The sequence below is a fragment of the Micromys minutus genome (assembly GCF_963924665.1).
Source record: "Micromys minutus genome assembly, chromosome: 3".
Classification (NCBI taxonomy): domain Eukaryota; kingdom Metazoa; phylum Chordata; class Mammalia; order Rodentia; family Muridae; genus Micromys; species Micromys minutus.
The window spans coordinates 499,296-519,896 of NC_137972.1; the positions used below are offsets into that span (position 1 = coordinate 499,296).

General features: G+C 40.4%; 1 protein-coding gene across 1 annotated transcript in view; it reads left to right on the top strand.

Annotated features, from left to right (window-relative positions):
- The first annotated feature begins 3,535 nt into the window (after nt 1–3,535).
- DENND5B (DENN domain containing 5B) overlaps nt 3,536–20,601 on the top strand; it is a 120,441-nt gene continuing 103,375 nt past the window's right edge. Inside the window, exon 1 of the mRNA XM_080914327.1 lies at nt 3,536–3,848. Coding sequence (XP_080770453.1) covers nt 3,722–3,848 — 127 coding nt within the window. The 5' untranslated portion in view covers nt 3,536–3,721. The remainder of the gene's footprint in view (nt 3,849–20,601) is intronic.

Consider the following 20,601-nt stretch of genomic DNA (forward strand, 5'->3'; position numbering starts at 1 on the left):
TCTTTCCAGCAGCCATGTCTGCTGGGCTTCTCACCATGATGATAATGGACTAGACCTCTGAAACTGTAAACAAGCCCCAATTAAATGCTTTAAGAGCTGCTATGGGCATGTTGATTCTTCACAGCAATAGAACATTTACTGAGACAGTCACCAAATGTCCAGTGATGTTGGTTGAAACCAGAAGCCAGGATGGAAGCACTAAATGGAGCCTTTTTCCAAACCTCCATCGGGTAGCAACCTTGCTAGGCACATCTCTGTGCTCAAGGCCAGCCTCGTATACACAGAAGTTGCAGGGCAGCCAGGATTACATAGAGAGACCCTCCTATCTCAAAAGAAATATTGTATTGTAGGGCTAGAGAGATAGCTCTGTTTATATGCACATGTTGCTCTTGTAGAGGACCTGGCTTGATTCTTAGCATCCACATCTGGCAGTTCACAACTGCCTGTACCTCCAGTCCAAGGGAACTGATGCTTTCTTCTGGGTACTGCATGTACATGGAATACAAACAGACCAACAGCACACATATATACATATGAACAAATAAAAACACAAATTTAATTGTATCGGTTGGCAGGCGAGATAGCTGAGTGGATAGAAGCACTTGTCAAACTTGAAGACTCGAGTTTAATGCCCAGAGCCCACATAGTAACAGACTCTTGAAAATTAGCTGCTATTCTAACCAAACTTTTATTGACATGAACTGACCCCTTTTCTAAAATTATATGGAGTTAAGCAACATGATTCATCAGGTGAAGACACCTGCTGCCAAGTCTGACAAGTTCAGTTTACTTACCAGGACAATGATAATGGAAGGAGAGAACTGGTTCCCTATAAATTGTCCTCTGACCTCCACAAGCATACCTACACACACACACACACACACTCACACACACACACACACACACTCAATCACACATCTCATAAAACAAATAAAATGCAATAAAATATAAAAAGCTAAATAATGAGGGATACAGTTTTCCAAATAGCCTTTGTTATGATAAGATTTTCCTAGAAAGCCAATATCTTGGCATAAGAAAATGTCACTCCAGATTTCCTCATAGAAACTGGAATTGTGACAGCTTGGCATGTTTTATGCTAATTAGAGATTAAAGCTAAGATTATTGACTCCACTGAAGGGTTTCCATTCAGGCAGCAACTGTGTTAGGGACCACCAACAGAATAGAAGGCTATATTCTAACATAGCCCTGGCTGTCCTGGCCTCGAAGTCAGGAAATTCACCTGTCTTTGTCTTCTGAGTGTTGGGATTAAAGATGTTCAACTTTTAACACACACAAACACACACCTGGCCCTTAAGGGAGAAATTTTCTTTAGTGATGTAATTAGTAACAAAGTGCCCATTTTCTATAATAACAGCTCACCCATTCTCCTTAATCAACTCTAATGAAATTCATAGATCAAAAAAAAAAAAAAAAAAAAAAAAAAAAAAGATGCCTCAGTAGATAAGGAGATACTTCCCACTAAGACTGACTAACAAGTTCAATCTCCAGGACCCACATTATGGAAGGAGAGAGCTGACACTTGAAACTCATCCCCTGACCTGTACATAAGCACAGAAACACACACACAGTCATTTCTAAAAGAAAGTCTTATTTATTATATATAAGTACACTGTAGCTGTCTTCAGACACACCAGAAGAGGGCACCAGATCTCATTACAGATGGTTGTGAGCCACCATGTGGTTGCTGGGAATTGAACTCAGGACCTTCTCTGGAAGGGCAGTCAGAGTTCTTAACCCCTGTTCCATCTCTCCAGCCCTACAAAATTTCATTTTTAAAAGTCTTTAAGGGTTGGAGAGATGGCTCAGCAGTTAAGAGCACTGACTGCTCTTCCAGAGGTCCTGAGTTCAATTCCCAGCAACGATATGGTGGCTCACAACCATCTGTAATGGAATCTGAAGCCTTCTTCTGGTGTGTTTGAAGACGATGACAGTGTACATATGTACTTACATAAAATAAATAAATCTTTTTAAAAAGTCTTTACAATTCAAATAAGTTTGGTGTACTTATTAGATCACCAAAAATGTTAAAGACACAAAAGCAGAAGACCTTGGTGTGAAAAGGAAGGAGATCAGAGGGAATGGGGCAAGGGATACAAGAGAGGGTAATAAAAGAATATGATCAAAATATGTACATGAAGCTGGGGTTGTGGTGGCACACACCTTTAATCCCAGCACTCGTAAGGCAGAGGCAGGAGGATCTCTGTGAGTTTGAGGCCAGCCTGGTCTGCAAATTGAGTTCCAGGAAAGCCAGAGCTGTTATACAAAGAAACCCTGTCTCAAAAAAACAAACCAATAACTAAACCAAAACAAGAAAGTACACGTATGGAAATGTCATAATTAAGTTCAGTATTCTGTATATGTTAATAAAATAAAACCTAAATCATTAATGCTTATAATTTTATAAATCAGTTACTGTTCAAATGAACAGAAAGTATGTTTCTTGATTAGTACAATTAGCTTTCTGCTGTATTTGTTTGGCTAGCTTAGAATCTAACATTCTGCAAGAAGCCACCAACAAAATTAGAAATACTCAGTAAAATATTTTTCGTGTGTACCCTGTATAATAGGAGCAATAATTGCATAACATTAAATATCCATAAACATTACAGATGCCAAAGTTCGTCATTTTCCCAGCAGCACCAATCTGATACTACCTAGATCATCATCATTCTTTCGTTCACTAAAATATAAATGGCAGGCCAAGGGGGACCCAGGGTTCCATAGGAATGCACAACGACCCTCCAACCCAGCTAAGAAAGTAAGAGAAGTCATTTCAAGGGTTCTGGAAGATTATTGGAGGGTACGATAGAAGCTAAGAGTCAATTACCCAGGTTGTTATTTACCGTGTGTGTGTGTGTGTGTGTGTGTGTGTGTGTGTGTGTGTGTGCGCGCGCGCGCGCGCGCGCGATTGCTCTCCAACTCCGGATCCTCCTGCCTCAGTCACAAGAGTGCTGGAATCATAGATGTGAGTCACCACGTCCTGCTGGGGACTAGGGTCTTAAAATGGTTTAAGCATCTGTATGACAGTTTAAAAATATGGTACAGACGTTGTGGGAAATGACCTCAGCGTGCTGTCTCCCTTCTCCAAAGCTACGTTATTGTTTAGGTTGGGTTGGGCGACATCCTCTCTGGAAGATAGGATCCTGCTCTGCAGCTCGCGCTCTAACCGGCTGGTGGGGGTGCACCGCGCAAGAGAGGTCGCCTCACCAGTACGGCGGGCGGGCACGCACCCTGACGCGCCCCCGATCCCTCCGAATTCTCTGGTGCGCGCCCGGGACCGCGCGCCTCCGAGCTCTACGGGCGCTCCCGTCGCGCAGCACCGTTCAGTTGACCCGCGGGCGCTAGACGCTGCGCTCCGGCGGGCGCAGCCGCGGCGGCGCGGGCCTCCCTCGCTCGCTGACACTCCCCCTGCGCGCCCCTCCCCCGCCGCGGCGGAATCCCGCCCGCCCGCCCGCTCGCGCGCGAGCCCGAGGCCGCTTTCCCGGTACCAGCGTCTAGAAGGATCCCGGCTGCGGCGATTGCGCGGCCATGGGCGCGCCAGGGTCGTCCTAGGGTCGCGGCGGAGAGCGCAGTCCGAGCGGCGCGGTGGCCTCCTCGGCGAGGGAAGCCTGCGACGCTTCCCAGCGAGGCTTCTCAGCGGTTCAAGCCGGAGAGCCTCCTCGGCGAACCCCAGCGACGGCCGCACAGGCAGCGCGGCGGGATGAGCGGCAGCGGCGCGGCGCCGGGCCCGGGCTCGGGGTCCTCCCCGGCCGCCTGTCGCTTCGCCCACTACTTCGTGCTGTGCGGGATCGATGCGGACAGCGGGCTGGAGCCCGACGAGCTGGCGGGTAAGGCCCGGCTGGCTGCGGAGGCGCTAGGGAGGCGAGGTGCGGGCTCCAGACAAAAAGTCGGCTGCAGTAGCCGCGCTCGGGCTAGACCGGCACTCGTGGGCGACATAATGACATTGTTGTTAATTCCGCGCTCTGGCTAAGCCCCTGGGTGCTGGGTCCGCGTAACGGGCGCGGGCCCCCAGAGGGCCGGACCCCTCCGCTGCCCGCGGGTGGCTCATGGCGCGCGGGACCGGGCTGTGCAGTGGTTCGCGAAGTTTGGCCCTGGCGGCCGACGCGGTGGTCGGCAGCTCCAAGAAGGAGTCGGGACCGCAGGGCGACGGCGGAGGCCCAGCAGGATCGACCCCTGCCGCTCTGGGTCGGCGCCACCCCTCCCCCCTGGTTGTGCGCTGACGAGCGAGTCACCCTTTGGAATCCTGTGGATTTGGCGGTGTCAGTGCCGCGAGCTAGCGAGGACCTTTGGACGCTTGGGCTGCGGCCTGATGCTTTGTTGATACCCCTGCCCAGTTCCTGAGTTGATGTAGTTGGACAATCCTCTCCCCAAGAGGGGCGCCCCGTGAGTCACCGCCGAGCTGTCACTGGAGGAGCGTGGCCCCTATTTGACGGGTTTGGTGACGCAGTGCGGGACTGAGCTGGGGAACGTACCCTGGGATCCCGAGCAGTTAAAGGATGGTAGGGGCAGGGGATGCGAAAGATAGAGAGCAGGCCGGGAGAAATGACTGACTGAATTTTTCACTCTGCTCTTCTCCGTGGGATCTGAATGTGTGTGTGTGTGTGTGTGTGTGTGTGTGTGTGTGTGTGTGTGTGTGTGTTTTAAGGGTGAGACACATGACACCTACCACCTGAACTTTATTTGTGTCAGTGCTAAACACTTAGGTCATAGCATTTCAGAGCAGCTTCTTTGGAACATAGCATCCCTCGCTGATTGCACCAGTAGATTTTTCTCTCTTCCTTTGAGGAGAGGACCGGGAAGAATGTACTAAATAATAAATGATAGTAAACAAAAACGGCTCAGTCTTTATTAATACAGTCTCACGTCTTAACTGAGCATAGTGTTAAGTCAGCTTCACAGCAAAATGTTTTCAACAAAAGCTAAGTATAGTTTTAGAGGAATAATGAAATACCAAGTTTCTCCTGTATGTATAATTATGTAATCATACTGTTTCTTCGGCTAAGTTTTCATGTACATGTTAAGAATGGCACTGTTAAGGGACATGAAGTTGGGGGGGTATGTCTGCGGAATAATTTTGGAGAAAGATTTTTCTTGGGCTGGTAAGAGAATTATTTTCCTAGAACTCCTCTAAACAACTAGGATTTCTTGGGCTTTCTATGGCAGAAGAATGATGAAAGAAAAAATCCTGTATTTGTCCTCTCTTTGTCTACCACCACCAGAGCACCACCTTTTAAAAAGTGTGTTCTGGGACTCTCCAGAAATCATCCTTTATTTTCACCTCAGTCTTCATGAAGCAGTGTCTCCTGGTATTCTTTAGATTGTCCTTAGTGTATTACTACTTAGAAGAGAAAGATTCTTGGGCCAGAGGGTGGATCAGTGAAAACATGCACTACTCTTGCTGAGGACCCAAGTTCGATTCTCAGCACCCACATTAGGTGGTTTATAAGCACTTACAGCTCCAGTTCTAAGGGAGCTGACATGCCTCTGAGGGCACCTTCTCCAACACACACATACACACATACACACACACACACACACACTTAAAAATAATAAAAATCTGGAAAAAGATATTCTGTGCTACAACAGTGAAGAAATTATTTTTAACTTTTCTCAGATTTATCTTATGTGTATGAATGTTTATGTGCACTACGTGCATGTCTGGTGTCTTCAGAGTTTAGAAGAGGGTGTAGGGGGTTGGATTGTCTGGAACTAGAGCTAGGGGTGGTTGTGACCCCTGAGTACTAGGAATTTACAGATTTAAGGCTTAGGAACCACAGCTATTTGGCAAGTATTTTATTTTCTAAGCTAATTTCTCTTCAGTTTAATTTAACCTTTAAGGAAATTTAAGCGGCTGGGATAACAAGATAAGATTTTTAAAAAAAAGTTTCCTATCTCGTGTCTTAAGTGTATCCTTTTTCTGAATAAACAAACTTTCCTAGGTGCTTTCATACTTGGCTTAACTTTTTTGTGCAATTGTTCAAAAAGAAAAAAACAATGTGATCTCACAGTTTTTTTTTTTTTTTTTTTAAACATAGACACTGGTAACCCTGAGGTGATTATGTCAACATTATTTTGTTTGAGTCTTTCCATTTCTGTCAGTACTTCTTCATTGGTTCATTGACAACCATCTCCAACCTTGAAGGTTTGTGTGCCAGAATGGAAAATCTTTTTAGTGAAAGCATCAACAGGTCTTACTTATTGTGAATCATTTGTCAACTGTCTTGTTCCTGGTGGAAGGGATAAATGGGAGACAGTGAAAGAGGGGCATATGGATAGAAATTGGTAGAAATTGGTAGGAAACAAACCATAATACCCACTTGCCACTTCAGGGATCTTTTGCTAATATTGACAACTTTTCTCTCTTTAGCTTGGAACACATTTGCAGTTAGAGGAAGACAAATAGTGCAGAAGTACCTAGACAGGTTCTCTAGACCTAGGATTTCTCAAGATCCCTTTGTTTGTTTGTTTACTAAGATAAATTTCCTCCCCCTCTTTCTCTCTTTGTGTGTGTGTGTGTGTGTGTGTGTGTGTGTGTGTGTGCTCGTGTGTGCTCATGCTCCAGTGGGTGCACACAAAGACCTGAAGGTATTGGGTTCCCTGGAGCTAGAATACAGGTAGTTATGAGATGCCCAGTGTGAGTGCTAGAAACCAAACTAGGGTCTTCCAGAAGAGCAACAAGTGTTCCCAACTGCTAAGCCACCTCTCTAATCATGATGACTTTTAGCCAGATTAATTCTTACACAACTCTGAGAATATAGGTATATAAACCAAACATTTACTGAAAAATCATAAGAAAATTTATTTTAAAAATAGTTCTTTGACATACATGCAGTTTTACCATCTACCAAGAATGAAAATACATTTGCGTCCTAATGAGCCAAATATATGGCCTCATTTTTTTTTTTTTTTTTTTTTTTTTTTTTGTAAAGAACTAAATTTTGGCAGAATATTTGATTCTGCAGGAGTTGGCATCAATGTTTTTCTGAAATGATATTTTGATTTTGTAATTGTCAGTGCTGAGAATACTACTTTGCATGGTAAAAGTATATTAAGATTGATTTCAGAAATGATACGTTTTGTCTTAATTTTAATCAAAAATTCCTTTCATATGTTTAAGTCAGAGTCTTATGATATAGACCAGGCTGGCTTGGAACTTGCAGAAGCCTCTGATTCCTGAGTACTGGGATTAAAGATTTGAGCCAGAACTGGATGTTCTGGTTTATGCTTTAATCTCATCACTCAGGAAGTATATTATAGCAGGTGGCTGAATCTCTTGAGTTCTACCCAGAACTACATTGTGAAACTGTCTCAAAATAAAATAAAATAACGATTCTTGGCCCACCTGGCCATTTCATGATTTTCTAAAATGAAACTTAAATAGCAATTTTTAAAAAGTTATGTATATGAATCTGCATGTATGGATATGTACCACGTGCACATCTAATGCCTGTGGAGCCCAGAAGAGGGTTTCAGATCCCTTGGAGCTAGACTTAGGATGGCTGTGAACCCCCATGTGAGTACTGGACATTGAACCTGGGTTCGATAAAAGACAGCAAGTGCACTTAATCACTGACCCATCTCTCTAGCTCCAAGACAACAATTTTAAAAATTAAAATTAAGTACATTTACACAATATAATAAAAAATACATTAATCTGATAATTTTACACTGAGGAATGATACTAGGAAGATATTAAAATCTTCCTTTTCTTTCTTTTTTTCTTTCTTTTCTTTCTCTCTTTCTTTCTTTTCTTTCTCTCTTTCTTTCTTTCTTTCTCTCTTTCTTTCTTTCTCTCTTTCTCTCTTTCTTTCTTTCTTTTTTTTTTTTGATGCAGGGTCTCAGCCCAGAGTGGCCTCAAACTTGATTTCTAGGACCTTGAGCTTCAGGTCCTCCGGTCTCTACATACTAAGTATTAAGATTGCAGGTCTATATTGCCAAACACGTTTTAATCCTCTCTCTCCTTTCAGTCCTGAGAATTGAACCCATAGTCTCCTGCATACTAGATACTGAGCTACAATCTCCCCAGCCCTTTTTTACTTTAAAGTGTTTTAAATTTAATTTAGTTTTATGTGTATGAATGTTTTACCTGCAAATATGTTTATGCACTACATATGAGCCTGGTGCCTGAGGAGGTCAGAAGATGGCATTTGATCCCCAGAAACTGAAGTCCCTTGTGGGTGCTGAGAATCAAATCTGAGTCCTCAGTGCTGTTAACTGTTGAGCCATCTCTCAGTGCCCCTCCCCAACCCGTCCCACTTACACACCAACTTTTTGAGATACTGTGTAGCCTGACTATCCTGAAACTCACTTTGAAGATCAGGCTGGCCTCAAACTCAGGTCTCGGTGCCTCTGCTAGGATCAAGGGTGTTCAACACCATGACAGGCCTCAGCTCCTTTTTGTACTTTCAGTTTTGAGACAGGGTCTCATAAATTGACCAGGCTGGGCTGGAACTCACTTGATAACCTAGTTAGGTCTTGAATATGTGATCCTCATGCCTCAGCCTCCTGAGTAGCTGAATTATAGTCATGTACCACCAGGCCCAGAAAACTTCAAATGCATAGTAAAAACCATTATATATAAAATATTATATATATATGTATATATATGTATTATTAGTTGTGACTATGATACAAGTTGTTTGAAACAGCATTCATTAGTGTCTAGTGGTAAGACATTGCAAAAATGTTATGTTCAGAACCAAGACTACAATGATATTGTATAGTAGAGTCAGAAACACTTTAATTCTTTATGCATTTGACTTTTAATTAATTTTTAGTTGTTGCATGCTCATAATCCTTTTAGTGTTTACTCCATTTTTGTGACCCTCATCCCCACATTTTATGTGACTTTTGATAGGGTTATGACTTAAAATTTAAGTAGCAGAGCTCCCTAGAGTAACCGTAGATGTAATTGCTTGTCATGTCAAAGGAGGCTCAGAGTCAATTGTAGAGTGTCCTGCAGAATTGTGAAGCCAGTTTATTGAAAGTGTAACAAAATCATGTTTGCTTTTGAAATTCAAGCAGGAGTAAAAGTTTAGTGTTTTTTAATGTGGACATAAGACTACTAAGTAGACATATGTTGTTGAATCATTGGAGGATAGATACCTTGAAACTCAATGTCTGCTGACATGCATATGCATATTGAGTATTTATTTTTGTACCGTATGGAACTCATTAGAAAAGATCAGGTGACAACTTTTTCCTGAAAGTCTTTGAAGGGACACCTGAAGCACTAGTGTATGTTTGAGAGATTATTCAAGTACAGGTGAAAAGTAATTTTAGTTTTCTTGCTCTTTTTAAAATTTTTAATTTATTTATGTTTTAATTAGGTACTCTGTATTTACATTTGAGATGTTATCCTTTTACCCCACCCAGATCCCATTCCCTCCTCTTCCCCTCCATTTACTTTCACAAAGGTGCACTCCCTTCTGATTCCCCTCTGCATCCCATTGCCTTGTCAGTCCCCTACATTGAGAAAACATGCTTTCTCTGGAACAAAAGTCTCTTCTCACATTAATGCCAGACACTGCTATCTTCAGCTACGTACACAACTGGATCAATAGGTCTCTCAAAGTGCACACAAAGGTTGGTGTTTTACTCCATGGGAGTTTTAGAGGGTTTGGTTGGTTGATTATGTTGTTATCTTCTCATGAGGTTGCAACCCCTTTCAGCTCCTTAGGTCCTTTCTTTAGTAATCTCATTGGAGTAATTTTTTTTTCTTCATAATAAAGTCTTAATATTAAAAGTTTGCATAAGTGATTTATTGCTTTTGTAAATCCAACTGACTAGCTAGCCTTTAACACCTCTAAAACAATGAGACAGTCTACTTTTTAGTGAGAAAACTACTTTGCACTCCATTCCCCTGTTCCCTGACCTTTGACCTTTAACCCTGCTGCTTTGTAATGAGATTATGGGCCTTTGAGTTTTCTCCAGTCTGCTCAGGTTTCCTTGCAGAAAGTAAAGCTTTAGGCTTCCTTAAAAAGCTGTTTTTAGAAATGAAGAAAGAACTTAGATTTAAGTGTGGATATGAGTTTTATAAACAATTGTTTTTCCCCTTAATGTCCAAAATATGTATTTAATTATATTTTTAATAGTAACTTTAATTTCTTTTATTTGTGTATGACTTAATATGCCCTTCCCCTTTGTGAATAAAATGTTATTGGAAGCTTTCTTAGAATAAAATTGCTTGTTTAGGGAAAGGCTAAAAATCAGAGCCTTTTTGGATAAGGAGCTCAGGAGAGACTCTGCACTGCTGACTTTCATAGTTGTCCCTTTAGACATGGAAACTTGGCATCTGGATTGAAAAAGTAGAATACATGACCAGTAAATTGTTCATGGTCAAAGAACATCACTGCTTCAATCTTTCTATAACAATCGAGGTGGACTTTATCTAAATTCTCAAAAATAGGATAAGGAAAAAAGGAATTGAAAAAGATGAACTTGTTAGTAATAGTATATTAGTTGTCATTTGTTAGTTGTTATTAATAAGTTGCTTTTCGGAAAAAGGGCAAAATTAGTGATGGATGTAAGAGCTTGGCTGATGCCTGATAACTTGAGTTCCATACCCTAGAGATGAAAGGTGAGAACCAACTACACACAGTGTGCTCTGGCCGTCACGGGTGGGTCATGTCATCCTCCTCCTCTCCCTCCTCCTCCTCCTCCTCACCATCACCATCACCATCATCACACACACACACACACACACACACACACACACACACACACACACACACGGTTATAATAGTTATCAAAGAGCTTCAGCAGGAAAGGTACCTTCTTCCAAGCCTGATGACCTGATACCCCCATTATAGAAGGAGAGAACAGAATCAAATCTGGAAAGCTGTCCTCTGACCTCCACAATTGCCATGGCATATTCTTCAAGTCAATATATGTAGTAAATAGAAACTTAAAAAATAGCAAGAGTTTGAAGGCTCTCTGTGTTTTGTTATTTTGCATTCTATCTAAGGTTCATCTAGAAAACTGAGCATCCGTTTGTTTCAGTTATTGATTAATTGATTGATTGATTGATTGATTGGGTCTCATGTATCTGATGCTGGCCTCAAACCTCATTGAATAACTAAGGGGATGACTGAAGTCCTGATCTCTTGCCTCTCAAGTACCAGGACTACAAGAGTATGCCACCATACCCAGATTATCTCAGTAATTTAATGGAAATTTCTGAGGATTGTTTTTAAATAGTACCTGAAAGATTTATAAAATGAAGATTTTAGACTTTAGTTTTCATGGTCCTCTCTTTATTTTACCAAGAGTAAAGATAAATACAGTAATTGATTTAAAATAACAAAGGGCAGTAAGTGCTTTGTTATTTTTTAAAAACTGTGTGTGGATTTTCTATTTGCACAGTAGTACATACTCAGATCTAAAACCGGAGTGTATACAAAAATGCTTTAAGGAAATAACCACCACCTGTTATTCCACAGAGACAGAATGTAAAATAAAAATAGAACTTCTCATTTCCGGTTTTTAACTAGAAGCCAGAGTGGCCACGTGATTGTTGCTGAATGAGCTGAGCATTAATTTAAAGGAAAAAAATCTAAGCAATATTTTAAAATTTATTTTTAAAGATTCTATCCCTGTGCATAATATATATGAAGTTTAGTCCTGCTGGAATCCTTCCACTCTCTGAATTTTTTTGTCCTGACCCTCATTATTAGTCACCTTTGTTCCTCAGTTAACCTCTATGTTCTTTCTTTTGTTTTGTTTGTTTGTTGAGATACTGTCTTTCTATGTAGCCTTGGCTGTTCTGGAACTTCCTATATAGACCTGGGACTCACGGATCCACCTACTGTGCTCTCTGGTGTGCAGGGGCTAAAGCCATGTATCTGTGTGAAAATCTAGGAATGGCAAATGAGAGAAAGCACATGACATTTGCCTTTCTGAAATTGGCATAGCTTATTTAATTATAATAATTTCTAGTTGCATCAGCACCATATTTTATCCACATTGTTAGCATTTAATTTGGCATGTTATATTTGTAAAGACCTCAACATATAGCCATTGACTCAAAGAATAAATGGATAAGTAAAATTCTCTTCCAGTTGTTTCCTGTCAGAGAAATCCAAACCCTGGTACTTGTAATGTATCTTTCCTTTCAGAATCCCTCCACACCATCATTTAATTAAAATACAATGGAGTAAAAAAAAGAATAGCTTTGAATATTGGGGGCTTAGCACTAAAATAATCTACCTTTTAGGTTTGTTTTTTTTTTTTTTTTCCTATAATGGAAAGGAGAAAGGAAAACACTAACACAAATGGGAAGCCAGCGACAGAAGAGACCACTCAGTGACAAGATAAACTCTGGGTCTCTGTCCTGCTGGAGTGTGGAGTCTATGTAATCATACAGCAAAATCATGATGTGTTCAGAGGTTACAAGAAACTCGTGAGGAAAATGTGGCTGCCTTCTTCCTTACAGGTTGCTTTAGACAGTGTTTGAGGAGGCTGGACTGCCCAGCCACAGCAGCAGTTCCCTTCTTAAGTCTCAAGATGAGGTTATATAAACATCCCGTGATCGGTGCAGGGCACTGACTCTAGAATGTCTTCAGTTTCCTTTTACATGGAACAGAGACAATGTTTTGATTGTTTTGCTTTATTATTATTATTATTATTATTTTTGGTTGTTGGTGCTTTCAGAATTATCAGGTCATATTGCTATAAGGAAGTTCTGATTTCTGTTCCCTTCTGAGAACCGCTATCTTCCTAAAACACAATGAGTTTCAAATGAAACACCCCCACCAGAAGACAAACCTCAACAACTTTATATGCTAGCCTAGAAATTTAACTTAAAGATGCTCAATAGTAACTGAAAAATTTTAAAGGTTCATCTGTCATAATTAACTTAGGCAAAGACAAATGTTTATAATTTTCAATTAACCTTCCAGCTTACTGAAAATTAATAGAATTTAAAAAAAATATTTTATCTATTTAATGTGCATAAGTTTGTTGGTTTACTTATTTATTTTGAATAAATGAAACAAAACTCCTAGAAGAAAAAAATACATTAACAAAGAGAACTGGACATGAATAGTTTCAGTCCTTGTAGGGCTTGAGGTAGGAGGCTCAAGAGATCAAGACCAGCCTCTCCTTCAGAGTGATTTTGAAGCCATATTGTAAATGTGAGACAACTGTTTCAAAAGAAGCAAACTAGAGAGGGTCTCGGGAGGCAAAGAGAAAAATGAACACAGAGTGGTTAGCTTCTATTTAAGGAGGTTGTATTTGCATTTTTTTTTTTTTTTTTTTTTTTTTTTTGAGATTAACTCCATTCGACAGGTTTTGGCTTTGGGCACTGTAGGCAGACACAGTGGTAAGTATCAGGGAGGAAGTCTGAGATGGGGCAGAGGCAGATTGAGGTCCTTTTTGTTTTGTGATAATACTAGAACACAGACATTCTTTTTTTCCTCTTTTTATATTTTTTCTTCCTTTATATCAGGGAGAATTAGAACAATTTTTCTCCACATTTGTCTTGATAGTATTAGTTATCTGTGTTCATGTACATATATATGAAAGCAAATGATAGGCCTAGAATTTGACTGTAGAAATTAAACCCTGGTTCTTCCTCCTAGCTCCATGTTCCCAGAAATAAGACTCAGACTCAAAATACATCTACAAATACCTTGCCCATATAGTGAGGCTCTTCTCTGATGAAATACAACTTAAAATATCCCATCATTCTAGCCGTGGCTGGTTGCCTGTGCTCAGGTACTGTGCATCTGCCCTGTCACGTCTTTTTGGCAACTCTCCTGCCTTCTGTCTCCCAGAATTCTTTCTCCTCTCAGATGTTCCACCTCTATTTCCTGCCTAAGCCATAGGCCATGGGCTTTTATATTGAGAGGTGATGTATCTATACAGTACACAAGATAGTCTCCCTACATTTGCTTTTTTAAAGGTTTATTTTATGTGTACATGTGTTTGGCCTGCATGCGTACATGTGTACCATGTGTGTTGTGTCTAGTGCCCAAGGAGGGTAGAAGGTGGTGTTGGAGCCTCTAGAACTAGGGTTACAGATGGTTGTAAGCTGTTACACGGGTGTTGGGAATGGAGGAACATGGGTCTTCTATAAGGACATTCAGGGACACTTACCTCTCCAGACCCCAGAATTTTATTCTAATTAAAAACTTTTATTATTTTGTTTGGTTTTGAGACTGAATCTCACTGTGTAGCTCTGGCTGGCCTGAAACTTGCTGATCTTGAATCCACAGAAATCTCCTTGTCTCTGCTTTCAGAGTGTTAAGATTAAAGGTAAGTACTAGTAGGCCTGGTGAGAATTTGATTTTAAAGGTCAGACCCAAATGATTTCTGTTTTCTCCTCTATTGTCATATCTAACTTTATAAATACAAGTTGGGGTTGGAGAGATGGCTCAGTGGTTAAGAGCACTGACTGCTCTTCCAGAAGTTCTGAGTTCAATTCCCAGTATCCACATGGTGGCTCACAACCATCTGTAATGGAATCCGATGCCCTTTTCTGGTGTGTCTGAAGACAGCTACAGTGCACTCATATAAATAAAACAAATCTTTAAGAAATGTTATAAATACAAATTGTACATTTAAAATTTTCTTTTCTCCTCCCCTCTTCTTCTTTGTTAAGGAAACAAAGAATATTTACATACTCATTTAAGTATGCTTTGAAAATGAGTATAATGATACCATAATTAGAATTATTGAATCTACTTAGTGCAAGCTGAGGCTTAATTTTGAATTAAAAGTGTGTTAATTATTAATTAGTAAATAATTTGTTTTCTTTTGCAAAGCTTCAATTTGTGGTTAAAGTGCACAGCTGTTTTATGGCAGAGCTTATAATAGTTTGTTTGAAATATATCCGAGTTCTGTATCAGGGAACCCTGTGTTCTTTAATGTTGAGTTTATATAACATGCCTGTCTATAACCAGTTCAAATGGTGTCAGATGCTTGCACTGACAGGTCTAATTCTTTTATGATCTGGAACTACTCTAGAATGCCTGCCAGTTATCTGTGTGGAAGACATTGATTAATTAATTGCTGATGCTTGATAATGCAGGTATAGTGCATGGAGTTCATTAGGATACAATTGCTCCAAAATAGTTAATAGTTAGCAGGGACAGCAAAAATAATCCCATTGTTGTAGTTGATGAGTAAAGAAAGTACTTTAGGTACTTCCATGGGATTTAAAGTGTTCGTAGAACTCGTGTGTAGACATCCAAAAGTAGTTCCTAAGGTTGAAACAGTTTACTGACAGGTGTGTGTGTGTGTGTGTGTGTGTGTGTGTGCGCGCGCGCGCGCACGCACGCGCTTATTGAGGTCAGAGGATACTTTCTGGACTCAATTCTTTCCTTCCACCATATGTTCCTAAGGAACTGAATTCAGACTGTTGCATTTGGCAGCCCAGGCTTGATGGTATGTGACTGTGATCTCAACACTCTGAAGACTAAAGCAGGGAGATTTGGGGTTCCTGGCTGGCCTGGGCTGCACAGTAACATCAAAGCCAGCATGTGCTACATTCATAGCAGGGGCTTTGTCTCAATCAAACAAAGTGGAACAAATTTTATACCTGTCTCTAGCCACTTAGTTGTTTTCTTCATCAGTAGCTATCAGATTCTTGTTTATTGTTTCTACTGCCATTACTGTTTCTGTATACTGTTACATGCTAACTTTAAATGTATCCCCCTGGCTTTAGATTTTTTTTCAGAAAGACCGTTTTTTATATTTCTAAAGTCTGTCTTAAACTTTTAGCAGGTGACAGTAGCCACCCTGACACTTTCACCAGGTAGCCAGCAAAGAGCCTAGCCGTTAGCAGACTAACCAGAGAGGTACTGGGGTGCCTCTGCCTTGCAGTTGGTGCTGATAACTGCAGGTCATCTACAGTGATCTTGTTCTCCATATCCCAGATGTGATGACACTGTAGCCTGTCATCCTTGCCTCCAGAAGCACAGGACTCATCTGAAGAGACTGGTTGGACCCCCCTTTTTTTTTTTCTTAAACTGAGTTTTATATAACCCAGGCTGGCCTTGAACTCTGTATAGTTAAGGATCCTTAGTTTTATGTAGCTCTGGTGAGTGGACCAAAGGCTTTGTGCATGCTAGGCAAGTGCTTTATCTCAGTGGTGAGCTAGTCACAGCCCTGTGTTTAATGTTTTCAACGTTAAGTTAACATACAGATTTTAAGAAATCATCTAATTACTGAAAGTGAATTATTCCATTTTTTAAAATTTAGAAATCCTAGGCTGTTCTTTTTTTAATATCCGTGTTATGAATGAACTTGTCACCTGGATATGGATGTGTATACCTATATTCTCAGTACTCTGAGGATGATAGATTGATTTTAGTTCAAGGCCAGCCTGGGCTAAAGTGATATAGTCTTTTTTTTTTTAATCAAACAAACCTTAAACAAATAAACAAACGTGTCATTATGGCTGCTTTATTTTATTAATTTACTATTACCTTGAATCACATTACTCCAGAGGTTAGCACTCTCAATTATAGTTCAGTAGTAGAGCATGTGCCTAGCATGAGTGAAGTGTGGGGTTCAGTTCTGAGCATCATACCAAACAAAAACCCCCAAATAACAAGCATGTAGCTCAGGCCAGGCACCAAGGAATAATGGCTGGGTGGTTCTAACTCAGTCTCTTATAAGATTGCAGTCAGACATTTGCAAGGGTCTTCATTATCTCCAGACCTGTCTCTGACTGTAGTATTTGCTTCCAGCCTCTAGGTTAGGGCAGATTAAGATTCTTAAGGCTTTTATTTATTTATTTTAATTGGATATTTTATTTATTTATTTACATTTTAAATGTTATCCCCTCTCCCAGTTTCCCCTCTGGAAACCCCCTATCCCACCCTCCTGTTTCTATGAGGATGTTCCCCCACCTACCACACTCCCACTTCTTTGCCCTGACATTTCCCTACACTGGGGCGTCAACCCTTCCCAGGATCCAGGGCCTTTCCTCCCATTGATGTCCAACAAGGCTATCCTCCTCCATATATGCGGCTGGAACCATAGGTCCCTCCATGTGTACTCTTTGGTTGGTGGTTTAGTCCCTGGGAGCTCTGAATGCCTCAAAAAAGGACAGAGCATACACTAGCAGCTTGACAGCACATCTGAAAACTCTAGAACAAAAAGAAGCAAACACACCCAAGAGGAACAGATGTCAGGAAATAAACCAAGTAGAAACAAAAAGAACTATACAAAGAATCAACAAAACCAGGAGCTGGTTCTTTGAGAAAATCAGCAAGATAGATAAACCCTTTGCCAGACCCACCAGAGGGCACAGAGCAGTATCCAAATTAACAAAATCAGAAATGGAAAGGGAGACATAACAACAGAAACTGAAGAAATCCAAAAAAACAAAATATCATCAGATCCTACTACAAAAGCCTGTACTCAACAAAACTGGAAAATATGGATGAAATGGACAAATTTCTAGACAAATACCAGGTACCAAAGTTAAATCAGAATCGGATAAACCATCTAAATAGTCCCATAAGCCCCAAAGAAACAGAAGTAGTTATTAAAAGTCTCCCAACTAAAAGCCCAGGATCAGATGGTTTTAGTGTAGAATTCTATCAGACTTTCAAAGAAGACCTAATACCAATGCTCTTCAAACTATTCCACAAAATAGAAACAGAAGGAACATCATCCAATTTGTTCTATGAAGCCACAATTGCACTCATACCTAAACCACAAAAAGACCCAACAAAGAAACAGAACTTTAGACTAATTTGATGTAGGACATTTTGTAGGCTCCCTATACATAGTAATGGCATAGCTGCTAGCTTCTGCTAGAGTAAGTGGTGAGAGAGTCTCCCATGGTATAAATCAAAATAGTTTATAACTCAAGTCTTGAAAGGACATTCAATCATTTTTGTTGTTGTTTGTTTTGTTTTGTTTTGTTTTTTTATGGTATTGGTCACTTAGACAAGCTGTGGTTAATGTGAGATGGCACCTATCAATGCATGGAGTACCAGAACTGGTACTCTGTGATTTAAGATTTTTAAGCTTCAGTAATTGTTTGCAGTAGGTAAAACCAAAGCTATACTTGATCCTTGTATGTAGGATAGTGAAGCAATGTATTTTTCAAATAAATGATAAAAAGTTACTATCTTTAAAATGCAGCATGGCAGGGTTTAAGAATATAGGTTCTATTGTCAGATTGCTTTAGGAATGTTACTTAAAATTCTTTTTATCTAATGTAAATAGTACTCTGTTCTGGGGAAGAGGAGCTTTTGCTTCTGGTTGCTAAGCAGAATTGATGTGTATTTATACAACTGCTGTCCTTGGCAATTAATGTTTATTTTAAACTACTTTGTAGTAGTTGGGCTTTCTCTTATTATTTATTTATTTAGATTTTTTGAGACAGGGTTTCTCTTTGTAGCCCTTGGAACTCACTCAGGCTGGTTTCAAACTCAGAGATTCATCTGCCTCTGCCTCCTGAGTACTGGGATTAAAGGCATGTGCCACTACCACCAATTAAGCTTGCTTGCTTGCTTCCTTCCCTCCCTCCCTCCCTCCCTCCCTCCCTCCCTCCCTCCCTCCCTCCCTCCCTCTCTCCCTCTCTCCCTCTCTCTTTTTCTCTCTTAGTTCTTGCAGATCCACCACTCCTCCATTTCTCCTCAAAATAAGAACGGCTTCCCAGGGAAATCAACTGAACATGGCATAACAAGTTACAGTAAGACTAGGCACAAATGCTCATATCAAGGCTGAAGAGGCAACCCAGTGGGAAGGAAAGGGTCCCAAGAACAGGCAAAAACAGAGACACCCCTCTCCCACTGTTAGAGTGAGGGAGTTCCTAGTGATTCTTATGTCTGTTTTTGCTTTTGTAAAAACACTTGGATTCTCAGGTTTTGAAAAGCAATTGGGTGTGTATGGTTTGTTTTATTTAGTTTTTAGTTCATAATGATCTTACTTGAAATAAAAGTGATGCTAGTATTTGTCTTTAAAAATGAAAAGGAGAAAGGAAAAGAATAGGTTATTAAAGGGGAAAACTGGAAAGTGCTTGATGAATTATGTAAGGAAAACTTTTGGCTTTGGTCAGAAATTTAGTTTCTTGTCAGTGGCAGGTAAACCTATCTGGCATACTTCTTCATTATTCTGAAATATTCATGGGCTTCCACAGTCCCTGCCTTGTTTCCATTAGATTCTTACATACTCTCATGTTCCAAGGCTGCTGAGGATTCACGGTGGTTGTCCTTGCTTTGTTTTCATGCTGCTTCCAATACAATCGATAAAAAGCAGACACTCAAGGAAAAGTTTGGCTGTCTAGTTTCTCTTGGCAAACTAAGCTGTGGAACAAACTAAATAATATAATAATTTTTGAGAATGGGAAACGATAACCTATAGTTTATTATGCTTTAAGGTACATAGAATACTTAGACATCTCTGAATGAATCTCTTCTGATTGTTAAATAACATCCCTCTTCACTTTGCCTATTATATACAAGATGATCCCATCACTACAAGAAAAGAAATAAATAATGATACATACGGTCCTCAAGGAGTACATCTGTGATTTAAATATATATACTTTTTAATCTGTGGACAATTACCCATTTATATTTGTCACGTAGACTTCTGGGGACTAAGAAAGTCGGGCTATCCAGGTGTATTTGTTTATTTCCAATTACTTTTTAAATGCTTTTATTTATGTGTCCCTATGTGGGTATATGTACATTAGTGCAAGTGTCCATGGAGAACTGAAGTGGGTGTCAGATCCCTGGAGCTGACGTCATAGGTAGTTGTAACCCGAACTCAAATTAGAAGATTTTAGGACCTTAACCACTGAGCCCTCTCTCTAGCCCTCTGTCTTTTCACCTTCTAACCCTGAGGCCATTAAAAATAAACAGTTTAACCTAGTGATTGTAAATGTGGATCCTGAGATGGAATATCTGAGATCAAATTCTAGTTCTGCTGTTTGCAAATTTTGTATTCTAAAATGTTGAATTAATTAACGAACTATTCATGTGTGTGGGTATTTTGCCTGTAAGGATACATGTGCATCATTTATTACCTGATGTCTGCAGAAACCAGAACTGAACACAAAACCCCTGTAACAGGTTACAGATGCTTGTGAGCTGTCATGTGGTGCTGAGAATTGTACTTGGGTCATCTGGAAGAGTAGCCAGTGCTTTTATCTGCTGAGCCATGTCTCAAGTAAACACACACACAGACACACACACACACACACACACAGAGAGAGAGAGAGAGAGAGAGAAAGAGAGAGAGAGAGAGAGAGAGAGAGAGAGAGAGAGAGAGAGAGAGAGAGAGAATGAAAACAAAGTCTGAGAATGGTAGTACTTGGTACAAGCTCAGCCTGATGTTTACGGATTGAACACGGTAGGGCATGGAGATTACTGTGGAAGATTAGCCTACCTCTGGACTGAAGATAACCTGATTTTTCCTTATTAACTAACAATGGAGGGAAATGATAAAGACAAGGCAGGGTGCAAGAGAGAGCACATCAACTTGGGCTACGGTACGAATTTGATGTTAGTGAGCCTCTGTCTAGGGCACTCTGGTGGTGCTGAGCTATGGGGGCTACCTGTCTCACTTCTAGATGGCTACAAGACAGAAAACTTCTAACCTCACCTTAATATG